This window comes from Xyrauchen texanus, chromosome 12 (genome assembly GCF_025860055.1).
Source record: "Xyrauchen texanus isolate HMW12.3.18 chromosome 12, RBS_HiC_50CHRs, whole genome shotgun sequence".
Lineage (NCBI taxonomy): Eukaryota > Metazoa > Chordata > Actinopteri > Cypriniformes > Catostomidae > Xyrauchen > Xyrauchen texanus.
In genome coordinates, this window is record NC_068287.1 from 11,638,693 (window position 1) to 11,659,898 (window position 21,206).

General features: G+C 37.7%; 1 protein-coding gene across 1 annotated transcript; it reads left to right on the forward strand.

The window, feature by feature from the left end:
• Window positions 1–2,917: 2,917 nt before the first annotated feature.
• Window positions 2,918–20,348, forward strand: LOC127653246 (meteorin-like protein). The gene is made up of 4 exons (XM_052139866.1): window positions 2,918–3,276; window positions 8,122–8,510; window positions 17,659–17,718; window positions 19,475–20,348. The coding sequence occupies exons 1-4, from the start codon at window positions 3,179–3,181 to the stop codon at window positions 19,786–19,788; spliced, it is 861 nt and encodes a 286-aa protein (XP_051995826.1). The 5' UTR covers window positions 2,918–3,178; the 3' UTR covers window positions 19,789–20,348.
• The last annotated feature ends 858 nt before the right edge of the window (window positions 20,349–21,206 follow it).

A 21,206-nucleotide genomic window follows, 5' to 3' on the forward strand; every position in this document is an offset into this window, starting at 1 on the left:
TTGCAAGTTACCCTGGCCCTGAAGCAGAAAAGCATCTCCACACCATCACGCTATCACCACAATACTTGACCATAGGCATGATGTTCTTTTAGTTGAATTCTGTGTTTGATTTACGCCAGATTTAACGGTACCCGTCTTCCAAACAGTTCCAATTTCAAATCATCAGCCCACAGAACATTCTCCCCAAACATTTGAGGATCATCAAGGTGTGTTTTGGCAAAATTCAGATGAGCCTTAATGTTTTTCTGGGTTAGCAGTGGTTTTCACCTTGCTACTCTTCCATGGATGCCAATTTTCCACAGCACTTTTCTGATAGTGGTCATGAACAGTGACCTTTATTGATGCGAGAGAGTCCTGCAGTTCCTTGGATGTTCTCCTTGGCTTTTTTGTGACTTACTGGATGAGTTGTCACTGTGCTCTTGGAGACATTTTGGAAGGTTGGTCACTTCTGGGAAGGTTCACTACAGTGCCAAGTTGTTTTCTCAATTTGGAGATAATGGCTCTCACTGTGGTTCTTTGGAGTCCCAAAGCCTTTGAAATAGCTTTGTAACCCTTCCCAGACTGGAATTTCTTTCAACCTTGGCATAGTGTGCTACTGGGTGAGGCCTTTTAGCCAACATCATGCTGCTGAAAAAGTTATATTTAGGTGTTGATTTGATTGGGTTAGGGCTGGCAGTAATCAGGCCTGGGTGTGTCTTGTCCAGTTGAACCATATTATATATGCAGTTTCATTGATTTGGGGATTTAGTAACTGAGGGGGCAAATACTTTTACACAGACCCAGTTGGTATTGGATAAATGTTTTGCTTCAGTAAATAACATTATCATTTAAAAACTGTATTTTGTGTTTACTCAGATTGCCTTTGTTTTATGAATGTTGTTTAAACAGTTTAATATGAGATATACTCAAAAACAGATGAAATCAGGATGGGGGAACATACTTGTTCACAGCACTCTTTCTCTCTCTCTCTCTCTCTCTCTCTCTCTCTCTCTCTCTCTCTACTCTCTCTCTCTCTCTCTCTCTGCTATATATATATATATATATATATATATATATATATATATATACCCTGTTTACATGACAATGAACCACCATGTTGGTTTTGTGCACCCCACCCCCCTTAAAAAAACTCAAACTTTTCTTCTTACCATTCAATCCTTTCAAATCTCTTTTCTCAAAGCAATAAAGTGAGTTAAAGTAAAAACAGAGGGGCACAGCTGTCAGCCAAAACACAAAATAAGATCCCCATGCACTAAAAAGAAACCCTTTCAGCTACCAAAGGTCATGAATGTGGGATGTTTTGATGTATGCTTGGGATTACAAAACCTAAGATGAACTGTATATATATGAATTGTTTACATATACAGATGCTATATATGTTATAGGATCTCTGTTCTGCTTGTTGTCTCTTCAAAGACATACTTATCAGCATGTAAACACTCACAGAGAAGGCATAATACGTGAAAACATCTGCAGGTGTCTCTGATTTGTGGTGCGCTTGTCCTGACATGCACAGGTTTAAGGAGGAGCCATATCATTATCCTGAGAGACAGCAGCAGGCCAGCAGTCAGCCCTTATTAAAACAACATATACTCGCGCGCGCACGCACGCGCACACACACACACACACACGCATCATGTATTGTGAAACCAGTTAAATAACTGTCTTTGACACCTCTAGTCTCTCCTGTCTATCAGGTTTCTTGACAACATTTGAGTATGAAGGAAGAATATACAAAAGAATATACTTTTATGTGCTTCGGTTTCAGTGAGACAAGTACATGTGAAATTGTGAATAAACCCCAATAAATAACAAGCCCCGAGGAAAGAGTTGGATAGTTTACTGACATCTAATTGTTAGTTTTTGTTGCCTTCCCTTAGAAAAAAAAAGTAGCCTACTTCGGCAGTACCAGAGTGCAGTGGTGATATCAGTTGGTAATGTCATGGTACCATGATATTGACTGATTAACCTCTTCATGTACCATATTACATGGTAATCCAAGGTAATTCAAAGTTAGTAGGAACAATAACTGATCTGAGTTTTACAGTTTTTACGGTAGGAACAGTAGGGAACACACAAGGGATTGCTCAGATTGGATGGCATGTACCACAGAGGGAACAGGTGGTCACAGATCAAGATGGCTATTTAAAATATATCTTTTTGACAATGTACCAGTAAACATTGAAACTCTTCTCAAGGCTCTTTCTCCACAACTCACTTTTTAGCTTGAAAAAGAAAGATAATAGAGGACAGAGAATGAATACATCACATGTATGAGTTTGTCTGCCATGTTTTTTACTTCACAGCACAGCTTTCAACAGATGCCTACACCAGAGTGTGTTGCAACAATAGTTGAAATGTTCTAGAAATGTTTTAGAACACTCTCATCTCAAATCATGCTGTGATTATCATGGATCATCAGATTTTAGTGGACTCATGTTAACTTGAGTGACATTCCAAAAATACTATGAAATTGTGAGATTCATGTAAATTATTCACTTACATTGTTGTGCTGATAATGTGATTTGTTATTATATTATAATAATACAGGAAAAATGCCATATAGAAGTATTATCGGTGGTGGTCACTGACTTTAGAACCCTGTATGTTTGCAATGTTTGTAAGGGCAAACAGATATAATTGATGACCTAATCTTTGCCATTAAGCAGGATAATGTTTTAATTATATGACAAAATCAATCATAGGTCTCGCAAAACTGCTACGGCGTTATAATTCGTCTTAATTAAGAAATAAACAACTGTAGTCAAAAACGCTTCTGCGCAAGCGTCGTGTCAGTCAGCTGGCGGTGACGCGCAGAGGAATCCAAGCAGATCCGCTCAATGAACTCTTGAGGAACGCGCCTCACTGGAGTAAAAGCGCTGCTGCTCACTGCGCATGCGTGTTCCTCAAAGCTCAACGAGCGTCCCTGCTTGGGTTCCTCTGCCACCTTCACTCGAGTAGAGCCGCTAAAGCGCTACTACACACAGAGCGCAACATGGAGTGAGCGAGATTTAGCTTTACTTTCGATGCTTGAGGAAATACTGGCGGTAGAAAGTCAATCGATACTGACGCACAACACGATGTAGTGAAAATACAGACGGTGGACTGTTTAATTTCGCTCTTGCAAAGCAGATCTATCAAGTATCGCGCTAGAGGAGTAGACAGCGGCTGGACAAACATGCTCTCGCCGTTCTTGGCGTATTTGCTGTCGGTTCTGGTTCTGTGTCGGATTGCGCGCTCCCAGTACTCAAGCGACCAATGCAGCTGGAGGGGCAGGTGAGACGTGCTCCAATGTGTTTGTTACAGTGCTTCCTCATTATTTACATTGTGCGTTTAGTCCATTGTAATTATAAATGTTACTTTTAAAACCTAAAGTACTGTAAATCTCAATAAATGCTGTTAAAAAGTTTAAAAACGTTTTTTATGTTTGATTATAATGACTATTATTATTTGTATGATGATGATGATTATTATTAGTAGCAGTTGAGGTAGTAATAGTTATATTAGTATTAGAGTTATGTTTATATAATATGTTTAGTATTTTACCTAATATTATTTAATATTTAAGTGGTGGTGGTTTTTACTAGCTTGTTGTAAATGGTATTATGGATGGTTGTAGTAGTGATTGTCTACATTAATTCGTTTATTTTATTATTAAATTTATTTATTTTTTTGTAAAACTTTTTTATAACTCATTTGTTTTCTTGGTATTTCTGTACGGACAATTTTCTTGACAATCTGCCTATAGCATTTAGAAAAAACAAACCAAGAGCTAACAGAACAGTGGTTTGATTTGACCGAACCAAAATTATTCATATATTTTTATATGCAAAGCACTGCATTTTTATGCAAAACATATTATTTTGTAGTTCTTACAATTTAATTTTGAATAGGCAAATAAGTGTATACTGTATACACTGCTAAGAAAAATACAGAAAGTTTTATAGAAAATCTAGAAGAACTTTGACTCCTGGGCATATAAAGAGCTTTTTATGTACTATAAAAACCGTAGTGGGTCGGAAAGTGGCTTTAAACTTTTCAACCTTAACGTGCAATTAAATGTGAAGGCTGTTTGGTGATAAATCTTTTACTAAAGAGGAGTTTTGTTGATGCTACTGATTTCTCCACCACATAACTTCATCTCATAACACTTCTGTTATTATTCCTCAACAATAGCTCCCTTCCTTTTGAGAAGTCCTCTAACATTACAGATTTTAGTCTCTATGAAGTCTTTTTACAATAATAAGAGTGACTGTGCTGTGCTCTTGAGTGTGGAGCCATAATCTGGTATTGATTTGCCAGGTTTTAGTTCAGCCTCTCAGTGTGGCTGAATTTCAAACGTTCTTAATGAAAGAGGAGACGTTATAAATGAGAAGCCGACTGTTTGTTAGTCTGCTCTGCACATGTGTCACCCCGGGATGCACATAATGTTTTGGTCCTCAGCTCTCATTTTGGTAAGATCTGAATGTGGGGTTTGGGCGACCTCAATTGCAGCAGGCCTAAGTTCAATGCTGATTGAAGATCTGCTCAAGGGTTCGGAAACAGATGGCTCATTTTCTGCCTAACTGACAACGAGCCGCAGACTTAAGGTGCGGAACCGCAGAATAATGTCTCAAAGTAGTGGAGAGAGTCTTTTGTGCTTTCGCTGGACAGCGGGAGGACTGCTGCCCGGACGTGCAGCTCCTTTTTTGAGGATTTGAAAGCGAGGGGAGGTTCAGTGCGTGACCTGCATTTGCACTTGCAAGCTCCAGATTCCGCTACTGTCTCCACACTTGTCTGTGTAGAGGCCCGTGTGTCCTAGGATCCTTTGACTTAAGTTGCAAAAATCCTACCCACGGCAGAATGCCAGTGCTGGATCTTGCCAAAGTGTTAGAAATGAGAGAAGAAAAGAGAGACGTATGTGTGTGTGTGCGCACATGTCCGCATGTGATGGGTCATGCAGCAAGCCTTGCGCATGGGTCTTAACACCTTGTGTGAAAAGACATTAAGTCATTCTTCCTGCTTTGATATGAGCTTTGGACCCGAATCTGGCGTAGACTGTTAAGAACAATTCCCCAAATGTTTGAAGTTTCCTTTGCTGTGTTTTGGACACAAGGCAGCCAAAGTAAAGCTGACAGAATTTCCACCATTATTTAGGGAGTTGGGTTAGGGTCACTTTCTTTAAAATATACTTTTAACAAAAGTATTTTAAGTTGTTAGCTGTATACAAATTAACCAGCCATTTTTTCAACTAAATGTTAGAATTTGGTGAGTAACATTACAAAATGATTGATAATAGCTCAAAAACCAAGTGAGCTGCCAACCTAGACAGCATTTTAAAGGCGTTTTAAATGCTGGTTAGGTTGGCAGCTCTCTTGGTTTTTGAGCTATTATCAATCATTTTGTAATGTTACTCACCAAATTCTAACAAGAATTCTAACAAGCGTGGTTGAGCACCTCAGCCTTTCTGAGTATACTCATTTGACCATGAGCCCAAACTTATGCTTTTGATGCATACACACTATGACAGCTTTGTGATACTCTTTAGTGGTGCATGCACCCACGATGGGCAAGACGCTGACTGTCCACGCATCTAGAAGTTTAGAGGTCGACCGATAGTGGATTTTACCAATATGATAACTAAGTTAGGCAGTACTTGCCGATAACCGATTAATCAACCGATAGTTTTTAGAATTGATACTGAATGAAAATAACACTAAAAGTAAAATATTGCTTTAATACAAAAATAAGTTATTTTGTAAATGTATTACAAAAATAAACCATACTGACTAAACCATGAAAAGGTATTATACTTTTTAAATGAAATAAATATTAGGCCTGTCGATTTAACGCGTTAATTCAGTGCAATTAAATTTACAAAAAATAACGCGTTAAAATGTGTGTATCGAGGATCTATACACATCTTTCCTGACAAAGCATTTAAATAATTTATTGCTTAATCTGAGAAACCCTTATAACAGAGCAGGACACAATGGCCAAAGAACTCCGCCAACTGTAAGAGGCTGTTCAGACCGAACGCTTTTGCAACCATCCATTTCTTTTTCCATGTTAGCGCATTAGACGAACGTCTTTATTTCCCTTTGTTTTTGTTTATTCAGCGTCTCGTGCAGGAGCACCGTTAGATGATGTGTCGAATGAAAAAATAACTTTAAAACATATTGAGACACCTGCTTTCTGTTGAACTTTATTTGTTGCACTGTGTCTAGCCTTTTTTAGCACAAGAATGGGATTGATCTGAATCATCGTATTACAGTGAGGATAAAAAAATTGAATTGAAGTCAGATGTTTCTGATTTGTTTATACGTTTCTCTCGACTGCATGAAGATATGAATTTGCTTTCTCACATTACTAGCTTTAAATATGCAACATAGCTGGTTAACGAATGCATAAAGTGACCAGCTGAGTGTAAACTAATGCAAATAGATGGTAATGGATGTTAACAATCGTGACATTTAAACATTTGTGTAGGACTTTCGTGTTTTTTTGTCACATTGTTCTAACCGCTTGAGGTTAGCTTTAATGTTAGTATCCTCTCAGCCTTGTCGGCAAACATACTGCTGTTCTCTACTAATACAGCATCTAGTCAACAAATTAATTACTTTATAATGATATGACAATGTGTACTGTATTCATATCTTTTCATTGTTGATGTTTTAAATCGCATCTGAAGTGTTCTGCTCCATGCAGAGTGTAGTCTCGCGTGTCAAAACAAACACCACAAGGGATCAGTGAAGTGATAGTTTTTATTGTGTCTCTAGATGCCACTTTCATACTGTATAACAACAGCGGACCCTTCCAGCCGCTCCAGCATTGGAAGCAATGGGGCAAAACTATCGGTGTGGATTTTTGCAGATAGTTCCAGAAATCTGTTTTCGGTGCCTATTAATCGGCAAAACCGATATATCGGTCGACCTCTCTTTTAGAAATAGTTGGCTGCACACTGGAAGTCCAGGCGTACTGAGCTAATGCACGTATTTGCGAGATGTATTGGATTGACGAAAACCAAAATATACTTTGGCCTTAAGGCATCATAGGTGTGTTCCAGATGAGAAGGCTGTTCCGAACAGTTATGCTGCCTCAAAGGCGTTGCCACATTTAGTGTTGCATGGCGAAGTTCTGTGGGCTACAAAAGCATGGGTAGAATATAAGCATGTGTGAAACCAGCAAAAAACAAATTGGCAAACAGTCTTTTTTTAATGCTAGACTTTAAACTCCACAAGAGTGAAGTTAAAAATAAACTCACCGCTAAGATGATTTCCTTGTCCGATGTTAATATTCAGTGCAGCAGTGTAGGAAGCACCGACCACACAGAGGTCACTGCCAACTTCCTATTAACGCTGCGAAATCTGTGAAGGGAAATTCTTCGCTGCCGGAAGTCCATCACTCGAAATTCATGATCCGCAGATTCCCATTGAAATTGGCATTGAGACTGTATTTCACCTGCAGAATTTTGCGGTGCAAAGGTAAATGTGACCGTGAATACGTTTTGGTCAAATTCACACAAAGGCAATCCTAGAATGCATTGCGCTAAGTGTCTTGATAAAAGTCATTAGAGATGGAGGATTGAGTCAAGAAAGAATGCCAATTATAAATATACTGAAGAGTAGGCATAGCCATACTAACGAGAATTAAAAATAAAAATGTATTCTTTTCAGATGTTTTGATGTACAGTATTAGCTAGGCCACTATTTATCCATTTTAAGATCACACCATTTACTGATAACTGTGCCCACTTGGCCATTTATCAGAACTGAAAATATTCATACAGTAGAATACTTTTGACCAAATTATACTTCGATCTTCCGCGTGCCGATACACGTTTTTTAGTGTATTGAGTAAATGTTGTAAAACAAAAAACATTATAATTTCATAATTTGCTCAGCAACATGCTCAAGTCAATCTACAGGAATCGACTGCGAGTTGAGTGTGAACTTTTACTCTTGTGAGCTTTGCACGAGGAACGCTTTTTGTATGTTGCTGTCTATGAGCATTTCCGTTTTAGTTATTTATAAGGCTACATTTCGCTTTGGTTGCTGCCATAGAAGGTAGCGCCGTTGTAGCGAGACCAGGGTTTGAAACAGAGCTTATAACTTATTTCTTCCTCTTTTCGTCTTGCTGTAGTGGGCTGACCCATGAGGGTCACACCCGGGATGTGGAACAAGTCTATCTCCGCTGTGCCCAGGGGTTCCTGGAGTGGCTGTACCCCACAGGGGCCATCATCGTCAACCTGCGCCCTAACACGCTGTCCCCAGCAGCCTCTCTTCTTTCTGTCTGCATCAAACCATCTAAAGAGTCCAGCGGAACCAACATCTACCTGGACCGGCTGGGCAAACTGCGACTGCTGCTCCGTGAGGAAGATCAGGCAGAGGGGAGAGTGCACTGTTTTAGCATCCAGGATGGGTCGCTGTTCATCGAGGCAGTGCCTCAAAGGGACATCAGCCGGAAAATCACAGCTTTCCAGTACGAGCTGGTCAACCACAGACCAGGAGCAGACCCACATTCATTATCTGGTATAAGTTTTTGATGTTCTCTCTTTTCTTCAAATGGCATCTTTGGCAGCAGTTTTCTTCCCTCTGTTGAGATATTTTCTACTGAAAGAGGAAGTTTGGTCAGAAGTATATGCTGCATGTTATAAGATAATTTACTTTTAGTAGTGCACTAGCATAAAGATGGACCCAAAAGCTAAAAAAACCCACCTATTTTGATTTCATGAGTTATTTAAAAGGACTCAAAAATGTAACTTCTGCTAATTTCTCCTTAAGAAAATCTACTTATCCTCATGTCTTGTCTTATTTGTCCAGGGGCCAATCTTCAAAGAGGACAAATAAGCAGCATAAATGTAGTCCTTATGACTTGTGTGCTTCATTTCAAGTCTTCTAAATTCATGTTTGAGAAATTTAAGTTGTTTCATTTTCATTTTTCAGATTCTCTGAATATTTATTTTTGCATATACTCTCATTTTTAGCATTCCAACACTAATGTAATGGGCTTTATTAAGTTTTCATGATTCCATGGTTTTTGTTTTAAAGGTTATTATTGCACGCAATGGTGAGCGTTTGTTTATTTTGAATAGTGTGCTAGCTGCGGCCAATATTTTCATGCCTGGCACTGTATGGTTTCTTTTACCTCAGGAAACATCCACCCCTCTGTGATGCTGAGAATGGCTGATCTGTGTTCATATTTGCACTGGAAAGTGATACTGATTTAAACCTTGTTTGCCATAATGACTGTATTTTCCAGGACTTGTGGCATAGTTCCCTTGGTATCATACTGGGACGATATAAGCACCCTGTTGTTTATATCAGTAATTTACTCCGGAAAAGCCTGTTTAACAGTCAGCCACTATTTAGAAATTAATTTTTTTAAGCAGTGCACCTGCCCAAACTGAATTACTAAAAGGCCTAAAGCAGTGTAGATACAGTTTATAAGTGGTCTGTTTTTCCACTCCCAAACAAAGCAAAAGTATTGTTCACTGTGTTCTCCCCCTCTGGGGGTATGCATTCATAGATGGCATGTAAATCTGGCTCTGATAAACACAGCACTTTGCAGTAATTTTGTAGTCATGGACACAGTTTAAAGGAACAGTTCACCCAAAAATGAAAATTCTGTACTCACTCTCATGTATTAAGCAAGATATAAGATATTTAGACTGGCTTTAAGAGAATGTATCTTAAATATAATTTAAGATATTGTATTATAGTGATAGTGTATTTTGTTTGTGTATTTCTTTCACTTAGTTATACTTCTGCAAGTGCAGTCAAGACAAAATATACTTTTATTCAAGATCTATTCTCTAAATATCTTAACAATAGCAACACTAAATATCTTAAAAAAAATATTCTGCAGTAGAGCTGCTAAGATTTTTGAAAAACAAAATCAAATCAAAAACGTATTTTGTTGCAGTGTATAATGTTCACTTCGATCCAACTTTAAAAAAAAAAAACTCTCGTATTAAAAAAGCTGTGTATTGCCAATTTTCATCACAATAAGAAATGCACTGAGACATATATTATGATACGATAAGTCACGAGCCATCACGTTATAATCTAGCTGCATTAAGTGAGCGTGCTCGGGATGTGCGTAAGCAAGGTGCATTTTCAATCTCTCCCCCTTAGATCGGGACACTTCATACAACTCATAGAAGAGGCGCTGGCCGCACAGAGAAATGCCAGTTTCGGAGTTTGTTGTTATTTACATGATCTGCTTCCATATTATCTGAACTTTAATAAAGCTATAACGTGTTAAATATAACCACATTTAAGATGTAATGCCGGGGTGTTTCCTTTAAAGATTCTCGACACGCAAGTTTTGCTTCAGCAGAGCGGCATCTCCAGCTCTGCTTATTCCACAATGAGAGTGCTCCTGTATTTACTTATTTAGTATTTTTGCATTCTAATTCCCTCATACTTTGCGATCTATATCACCTGAAACTGTTTGGAAAGTTTGGAGTGCGTCTGGACTGTGAGCTGTGTAATTCTTCCTCTCCTCAGTCTGGCCCGAACTGTAGTGCTGCTCTCATCATTAGAGTTTAAAGTGATCTCATGTTTCATTAAATTAGATCAAACGACTATTCGACAACGAACATTTATGTAGACAATTTTTTGTTGATAACGTTGACTAAACATTTCAGCCCTTTTCCGATACCTTTTGTTTTTTTGTATGAGTACCGATATTATCTTTTTTGTACTCGCCGATACAGTCCAATATCAGTTTTATTTTATTTTATGTCAGCACAACACCGGCTCCACACATCACAAGCACTTATATTTAAAGCACTGCATATGCAAACAATATATTTATTTATCTCATTAAATCGAAGCTTTTAAATAATCTCACTATGACGTGATTGTAATTTGTGCACTGAATGTTTACGTAATGTTCATAACATTTTTACGATTACTTGAGCGACGTATCAGACCCGATTACGACACCAGTATCGGGCTGTCCATAATTAACTAATATTAAATGTGTCAATTAAAGTAGATCTAATCCTGTTGCTTCAATGTTCAATTACATTTTTATTTGACATGTTTTTGTAACGTTTGAGTATTGTAACCAATCTCAGACAAGTCTGTTGCTCACTTCTGTGTATAATTTATAAAACATTTGAATTAGTGTTGTTTTTTTATGCTTCCAAATGGGCCAATGTGAAGTTGACCATTTAGGCAACTAGTCTTCATTTACAAGAATGCAGATGTATCGCACTGTCAATGTCAGATGTCAATTCTATTGATCGAAATTTATCGTAATTACAATATCAATGGAAATAATCATCAATTATGATTGATTTTGTCATAATTGTGCAGCCCTATCACTAGTTCTCTCATTAACTTTCATGAACGCGCCAAGGAGAGCTAGGATGAATTTGTAATTTTTTGGTCTGTTCTTCGCACGTTGTATTCTTCAAAAATCTTTCAATATAATGCATGATGCATATAGACCACTTTAATGGTGCTTTTTCTGTCATTTTGGAGCTTGAAAGCCCCAGTCCCCATTAACGTTCATTATATAAAAGAATGACCAGGATATTCTTAAGACCAGGATAAATATGCCTCATTTTCCACAAAAGAAAGTGTTGTGGGTTTGGAAGGACATAAGGGGTGAGTAAATAATGACAGAATTTGTTTAATTAAATTTTTTGGTGAACTATTCCCTTTAAGCAGAGTAACTTTAAACTGTGTGGCATTAAACATGTGGGCAATGTCTGTTTGGATCTCTCCAGAGAGGTTGTGTTTACCCCTTTTGGCAGAAAGTTTGTGATTTCAGCAATCTGAGTGGGCAGATCTGTAAGGTGACCTGTTTTCCTTTTTCAGAGCTTGCGAGGGTTTTTGCTGTCACCTCAGGAATGCTGACTTGCTGTGCTGGAATTGAGTAGCTTTCCATCACTTCAGAATGTCTTACACCAGCTGTTGGGAGGACATATTATCTCCATCTCCTTTTCTAACTCTCTTCCTCTTTCCCTCTATTCACCTCCATCTCTCTGGCTTCCCCTCCCTCTCTTTTTCCTTCATTACTCTTCTTTCTGTGCCTCTGAAGTGGTGGGGATGCAAGCAAAGTGGAATATGAATCTTTACTCCATTAGCGTGGAATGCGTAGGGGACCAGATGTAGCAGGGACACTATCTTCCCCTTCACCCTGCCAGCGTGTGAAGTGGTCGCGATCGCAGCAGCGTTGCATTAATTTGGGGTAGCGAGGGCCGCTGACTCAGATGCCAGTCCATTCCTGCGGTTCTGTTTCAACTTTTGCTTGTGAGCTGCCGCAAATCTTTGAAAAACCCATCTGCACTCCAAGCACGGCTTTGGTGTTCAGCATGTGAATGCAAGCCGCATTAACGCTTCACATCAAAACTTTACAAGGCCTAGACTTCTGTAAGATCACCAACTTTGAAGCTTTGGCTTTTGCCAGCTGTTGCGAAGCTGATGCCTGGATGACCTCTGGTCCCATTGGTGGTGCTTTGCTCCTTGTGTTGCAACAGCATCCAAGCTCTGGCCCGCTCTCCTTGCCCACAACTTCTACAGCAGACAAGACTGACCACATCCACTCATATCTGAAGGGTCAAGATATAGGCAACACTTTATACATTTTATAGTTTTGGCCTTGTTCCCAGATTTATTTACAGAGAGGGGGATGGGAAATTTCATGAGACCAATTCGAACTTGCAATGCCATCAACAGCACCATGGCTCAATGTGTTGGAGCATGTGTGCTAACCAGTATGCCATGGATCTAGTTAGGACACTCTAACACTCTTAATTAACACTCTTGGGTCCTGGGAGTACAAATCCCATTTAGTTACTCCACTGGGAATTACATTTTTAATGTCTTTGAAGGTTATAATAATAACCTTCAAAGAAAGACCCATTGTGAGCTTTGAGATTGTTAATCGACGGTATATGCTTCTGTTGAAGCCATCAGTCTGTTATTTTCAAATATTATAACAAAAGAAAAAAATTGTTCAATACCAGAATTTCTGGTGACGAACTACACCATGACGCACTGCGAATGATGCAACCAAGTTGCTCTCCCTACACTCTCAAAATACTTGGGGGATGTGACCCAACTAAGCCCACCCGAATCTAAGTTTGACATGTTTTCTAATAGCAATGTTAAAAGCCTTCCAATAAAGTGAGTATTAAATCAGTGATTAATCTCTCATCTAAACACTCAAGTTAGGTTTTATCATAAACTGACTGAATTAAGTTACTTTATTTAAATGTGAAATGTCTGGAGTGGGCTTATATGTAGTGTTTGTACCATTTAAGCCTACATAATTAGCCTACGATGCTTTTTAAAATGTAAATACTTTACATTTTACTAAATACATTTGTATTCATTTTTAGATTTGGACCTCTAACAGGTGTCCAGCAAACCTTAATCTTATTTGGACAGTTATTAGATTTTTTTTTCCCTGGACTGACAATAGATTTAGTCTGTAGAGTTGACAATTAATTCAGTTAACATGTTTCAATGGGTTATTTGCTCAGTGGGCTTATTAGGAACAATAGGGATCAATGGAAAATAAACCTCAATAATTTATAGTAGAGTCAAAGTAAACAATTTTTTTTTTTACATGTATAAAAAAAACTGTATATTTTACAGTGTAGAGCGTGTTTGTTATTGGTGTTTAAAAAAAAGAAAGTTATATGTCTAGATTATAATTACAGGCAGAGCACTAAATCTTGTTTGAACTCAAGAAGCTTCTTACATATTTTCATTTAATGTGGTTATCTGCTGTTTTTATTAATTTATTTTCTTTTACAGCTTTGTGAGCATCATTCAGGCAGTGTCCAGCACTAGCTCCAGAAACCCATGAAATCCATCTTTTAAAATGCAAAGTATTGCTGTTATATACCAAGAAAATAAATAATATCAAGGTATATTTGATTTATTAATCTCTTAATTTTTTTTAATCATTCCTCACCCAGTTTCTTCATCTAACTCCAGAGAAATAGCTTATTTTTGAGGTCTTCAAAAACAGAACAGGGTAAAGTACAAAAGTACAGAAAAGGTGAAAAGTACAAAAGTAAATTTTGCGATTTATTGTGTTAATTCAGTGCAATTAGTAATATAAAAAATAACGCATTAAAAGAAATAACGCAAGTAATCATGTCCCTGGAGTTTCAACTTTCAAAATGGCCGCCAAACATTTAATTGGCTCTAAATAGAAAGTAAAACAATACCAACAAATATGTGCATTTCCAAGAATCGTTTTATATCTATTTCTAAATTAATTGTAATAACATTGTGGACTTATATGGTATGTGGGCTTAATAGAGTCACTTTCCTTAAATATTTATATATAAATATTAGGGCTGTCAATCGATTAAAAATTATTAATCAAATTAATTACATGGTATGCCGATTGATCGAATTGATCACATATGTAAATGTTTGCTTTGAAAGCCCATCAAATAAAAATAATGATTAAATATTTGTAAAAAGTTATATTTAAATCATTAGTTAAGTTAAGCATTAGAAATATGGTAACTCAATAAGGTTATTTTTTTTTAACATTAGTGAACAACATTAGTTAACATGAACTAACAATGCACAATACTTTTACAGATTTTATTAGTCTTAGTTCATGTTCATTTCAACATATACTAATACACCTCTCAAATCAAAAGTTGTGTTTGTTAACATTAGTTAATTCACTATAAACTAACATGAACCAACAATCAACAATTGTATTTTTATTAACTAATTAACAAAGATTAATAAATGCTGCAAACAATATATTGTTAACTCATGATACCTAATGCATTAACGAATAGAACCGATTCAAAGAGTGGCTTTAGTATGCAATATATGTTTATTTCCATATTATTGAACTAATGTCATCTGCCTATAATTGGCCTACAGTTCACACAATACATTTTGCAATTGAATTCATCAATCAGTCAGATAGAGATTTATAATGAGGTCTTTTCTAAGGACACGTCAATGCACACCTGCATCAGATGCTTTTGGAGTGTCTTGTTTGCAGCGTGTCATAAATGCAGGTTTTAGGTAGCAATATCAAGCTAAACATAGTTTGAAACTTGGAAAAACATGTCTTGAGATCCCTGCATTAGTATTTGTGCTCCATCAAGCTGTGATTGAATGCAAGTGTTCTCATCTTGTTTTGTCTGCTGTCAGTGAGTGTGGTTTGGTTTGTTCTCTTTAAACGCGTTGCCTATATAAGTGTTGCTTACTCTCCCCTGGAGAAAATGTACTTCAAGCTTGAATTGCTCAGATGGAAGGAATATTCCTCATCACGGTCCATGGACATGATTACTTGCGTTATTTTTTATATTACTAATTGCACTGAATTAACACATTAAATCGCAAAATTTACTTTTGTACTTTTTACCTTTTCCCCCCTTCAGTGTTTTAATACTTCTTTTTTTTTTTGCTTCAAATGAAAGTTTGTGATTTTGTGTTGTGATTCACTTTGGAGCTGGTTGGTTTGGTTCATGGCTTAAAACTATTTGATGAAGGTTTTTATGAAATCCTAATGAAAAAATTAAAATATAAAAAATATTTAAGGAACAAAGAAAAAAAAAAAGTGGCCACGCACTGTTGCACTCTTTAAGCAACTAACTATCAACCACCCAGAATAACCTAGCAACCACATAATAATTGTGCTAAAAATCCACAAACACTCTAGTATCATGACAATGATCTTTGCAGGCATTTTCTTCTGGAAAAATCTAGTCGTTATTATATTTATGGAAATATTTTGAAGCCCTTTTGCCCACCTGCACTAACAGACACTGAAACATTTGGTCAGTTGCTTTGAATTACACCCCAAAATGCAACGCTGACAGTGCAGCCTTCACTCACAACCCATAAATCCATAAAACACCCATAAACCTCCACGCAGCCACCTGAATCAACCGGTCACACGCTTGGCCCTCGCTTGGCTGCAAGTGTAAGGGGGTTATGCTGGATTATATCTGTGCATAGGGGCCGTAATGACCCCTGAGCCACAAGACTGTGCCCTGATTTATATGTAAGAGAAAACATGCTGATCAAAGCCGACATGGTGCAGGCCGTGTTTAGGTTTTACTGATTGCCATGTTGCAGTCACATGAATGAGCGGCGACCTGAAAGCAAGGGAGTGTTATTCTCTTGTCATGTGTTGATATGGGTTGTAAAATGGTACAAAATGTTCAACTCAATCTAGGTTGTTGGCACAGGTGTGATGCAACATTGGTCCCTTTGGGCGTTTTTTTTTTTATTTATTTTTTTATTATTAATTAATTTATTTATCCAGAGCTACTTGTCCTTTGCTTGTTTGAGTTCTTCTCGGCTGGATCTCATTTGCGTTAGGGTGTGAAGATGCTGTGTGTGTTTGTCAGTGTTGTTGTAGTGGGGGAAGGGGTTGATCTCTTGTGTAGCTAGACTTTTGCTTTGACTAAACTGCTAAAAGTCTATCCCATACTGCAACTTTATTTGGCCAAGAACCACCCACTTATTAGAGCCGTCTGACTAACATTTACAGTGATCAATGAGTGCGTTTCTGTGCACATTCTTGCACTATTATGCTCATGTAAATACAATAACCCACATTCCTTTATCGGCGTAGAGGCCATAAACGGCTTCTGAATAACCCAATCAACACGGGCAAATTTTTGCCCATTTCGCATGCCATGTAAACACCTTACCCGGTGTTCTTACCGGCTCATCCATTGTGCACACATGTTGAGCGCATGTCTCGTCACGGTTTGACATCAAATGTAGAGAACAACAGGATTATTTCAAATGTCATCTAAATGCGGATTTCTTGATTTTTTTTTTCAATTGGCTGATTTTAGAGAGTAATCGGTGTATTGGTGTGCATGTAAATGGGCTCAGTGACTGTTAGTAATGTTCCTATGTGCCGTTTTGGGGCAGGGTTTTCTGAAACAAAGTAAGTTCATTGAAATAATAACTGCACCGTAGTCTGTGAGAACAATTGCATAGAAAATGCATGACGAGAGATGGAAATGTGTAGAGACTATTAAGTACATTACAGAAAATAAGTGCATAAAATTTCACAGACCTAACTAAGAAAGCAAAGCAGAATATGCTGTTCTAGTTTACTTTCAATGATGTACCTCAAATAAATCAAAGATTTCAAGGCAATAACCTGGCAAACTTTGGCAAATCCAGTGATTATTTAATGTAATTGTATCAACCTGGAGGCATTTAGAAACAATCAATCATTTTGCATAGTTTTGGGCCAATGCAGTTCATGGTAATATACATTTTTTTGTTTGCTTTTTGTATGATAGTGCTGTATCACCACCATTTACAATATCAATTCTGCATCCAAAAGTACAAATGGTTTCCCCACTGTTGTCTATAGAGGTTTTTTATTTACTTTATTTTTATGTGGTGCCATTTCTCATGGGCAACCCCTCATCTCCGTTTGGATAGATACTGACAAGCCATGAAGATAAAGTCAGCCTCCGCACAGTCAATAAATAACCATCTGCAGCAGATATTATGTCTTTGAAGGTCCAGTTGGGCGCAAGTGGCTGGTGTAGATGCATTAGTGTGCTGTAGGGTTGGCCTCTTATAGAGATTTCTAAAAAATAACATGGTACATCCACATATGTTGGTTCTTGTTTTGTTGCTTTTTGTGTAAGTGTTGAGTGTTTGTTCTGATTTTGTTCTTTTGATCTCTCTACAGCACCCTGCCAACCCTGTACCGATGGTGAACTCCTCCTGGCAGTTTGCACCAGTGACTTTGGTAAGACAAGAAGCAGCTTTAAGTAAATGTCTAATGTTCTTGATGTCAGAAATCCTAAAGAAATGTGTACAGAAAATTTCTATCATTGTTTGGAATCAATCCTTAAGGAATATTCCGGGTTTAATACAAGTTGAGCTCAATCAACAGCATTTGAGGCAAAATATTGATTATCACAAAAATGAATTTAGTCTTGCTCCTCCTTTTTAAGCAACAATCTTTGTTAAAGTGAAGCACTTACAGTGGGAGTGAATGGGGCTAATGTGTAAACGTTAGATCACTTACTGTTTCAAAAGTAAAGCCTCAATTCTTATTAACATGATTTTAGTGTGATAAAACCGCTTACTAACCTTTTCAGTGTAAAGTTATGGCCAATTTTACAACTTCGTTGACATGACGACGTTACGTGCAAAACCTAAATCCCTTAAATGACAAAGAAAATGGGTTTAAACAACATTACAGCTCAAATTATTCATGCTTTTTAACTGAATAATTAATGTTAGTGATTTTATACAATTATAAGCTTCACATTTCTGGCTTAAAACCCTCTAAAAATTGGCTCCATTCTCTTCCATTGTAAGTTCCTCACAGTAACTTTAATTTGTGCTTTTGTTTTAGTTTTTTTAGAGAAGAGGGACGAGTTGAATGTAATTTTTGTGGCAATCAACATTATGCCCCAAATGCTGTCGATTGAGCTTAATTTGTATTGAACTCGGAATATTCCTTTAAGCATAAAACAATTAACTTTCTTAGAATCTAGTAAGATCCGACTGAATAAACTGTAATTCCTACAGGTTTTTTAAATTTAATTCTTAAAGAGTAGAACTAGACTGATACACAGTTCTGGGCAATGAATCTGCCGATATTTGGCCATTTTGAGATTATCGGCTTTGGCGGGTAACTGCTTGGACGATTAACAGAAATGTTAGGAGCCATTCACACCAAACACGTTTCTTCTAAGTAAAATGCATTTGACGGATGTCTTTGACTGTTGTGCATCATCTCATGCATGAGATGCTGTGTCAAATTAAAAAATGTGTCTCAAGACATCTGCATTTTGATCCATTCGTTGCACTTAGTCTAGTTTCTATAATGCAAAAACATGATCATTGTTAACAGTCCCTTACTCCCACCTTCTGGTGTTAGTTCCCAAATCAACTGGTATCCTTGTCAATGGATAATAAAAAAAAATTTCAGTGAATTAAGTAAAGTCATAGTAAAATCAGTGTTCATTTAATCTCAACAATTTTGTTTACATCTTATTTGTAGTACCGGTATGTACATGTTGGCATCATATCGGCCACCCTACTCTTATCAGTACCAGTATCAGCACTGGTCATTGAAAAATCCATATGGTTCAAACACCAAATAAAGAGTTGGATATTATGTTATTTTTAAACCCTACTTCTGTTGTATTTTAATAATGTCTTGCCACTGGAGAGTTTAAAACCCTGATCTGATCTAAAGAATTTTACATTCCTGTTAAATTCCAAAAAGGACATTTTATCCTTTTGGCAATCATAACATTCATATTGGGAACGCTGTGTTCTAAAAGATTTAGTTTTTTTTTTTGTACTATATGAGAAAATTCCTAGTTGCTTCCCAGTTTTGAAAGAAATTTGAATCCTGTACACATTCTTAGAGGAGCGTTTTCACTAGGGATATCCTGTAGAGTAATCGATAAGAAAATATTACTATTAGACAAATAAATGAATGAATGTGGTTTATTTGGATTAATTTCTGTCTCTCTCCTCTACAGTGGCACGGGGTACTATACTAGACGTAACCCAAGAGGACAATCAGACGTCCGTCACTGTGTCCTTGAGTCGCCTCTACAGACAGAAGACACAAGTGTTTGTGTCAGGGGGTGGCCGTGCCAAACGCTGGACAGGCTTTGTGAAGATGCCCAGCCAGTGCAGGGTTAAACCCGGGGAGGGTGAGTTCCTTTTCACTGGGACTGTGCGATTCGGGGAGGCCTGGCTCAGCTGCGCTCCAAGGTACAAGGACTTCTTTAGGTTGTATCAGGACGCACAGCAGCAAGGGACAAACCCATGTCACTTGGACACAGACTGAACTCTCTCCAGGAAACCACATGGTCCACCCCGTCGCGGAAATCTGTGACCCCTCGAGCAGCCGTCTGTCTCTTTCACTCTGAGTGTGTGTATGTCTGCAGACAGGAACGGTTATAGATCAGTATAGACTGGAATATTGCCCTAAAATCGTCTTGCATGCTATCCCAGAAATCGCTGAGAAAGGCTCATGCACATAAAACATCTTACAAAGAAAACTAAAGTTGGACTTTTTAATTACTAAGCCAATGCAGATTTCTTCTGACATGTCTTAAGACATTTTCTGGTGTTTTGTTTTCCTTACAGTCACAATGTAGCAGACCTTGCTGTTGAATGTGTAAAAATGTGAAAGAAAATTCTAAAATGGAAGTCCCAAATGCTTTGTAAAAAGCTTGTTGTACAGTTTTGCAGTTGTTTCTATGACAGAAATATATTGAAGAAAAAGCCTGCTTTTTTAAATTGAAGTGCAATTCCTGCCTGTTTTTTGTCTTCAGGCTGTTCACTTGCAGATGTGTCTTTCCAAGGATTAAAACAAATGTTTCTCTTTGGAACAAAATCATGTGCCTGTGTTTTATGTAAAGTAGTTCAAAGCGCAGTTCTCTGCCATCCTTTTATGCATGATGCAACTACTTAATTTTTGAGCAAAATGTAAAATATTCAAATATGATTTATTTTGGGCCAGGGTAGCTCAGCGAGTAAAGACGCCGACTAACACTCCTGGAGCCACAAGTTTGAATCCAGGGTGTGCTGAATGACACCAGCCAGGCATCCTAAGCAACCAAATTGGCCCAGTTGCTAGGGAGGGGTAGAGTCACATGGGGTAACCTCCTTGTGGTCACTATAATGTGGTTCGCTCTCGGTGGGGCGCGTGGTGAGTTGTGTGTAGATGCTGCGGACAATGGCGTGAAGCCTCCACACATGCTATGTCTCCGCGGTAACGCGCTCAAGCCACATGATAAGATGCAGAAACAACTGAGATTCGTCCTCCGCCACCCGGATTTAGTTGAGTCACTACGCCACCACAAGGACTTAGAGTGCATTAGGAATTAGGCATTTATTTATTTAAAAAACTCAAATGTTACATACTTGGAGGTTGTTTTAATATGTTGCTAGGTGGTTGCTTACTAGCCCAGCTTAAAACAGCCTTTATGAAATCTCCGGTCCTTAGATATGGCTTGGGTCCCTCCTTCAATGTAATGTCTGGGATTTTATTGCCTATTTAATCAACCACCTGGTGAAAATTGTAAGTCGTGTTACAAAAGGATGTGTTACAAAGTAAAAAATGACAGTTTAAATATTAGAGTTATGGGTTTGTACTAAGTACTTGTTGCTTTCCTTAGCAATTACCACTAATCACTAGGTGTACTGGTTTCACAACAAACTAGATGATCATTTAACATTTACTGACATGGCTTTTTTCTT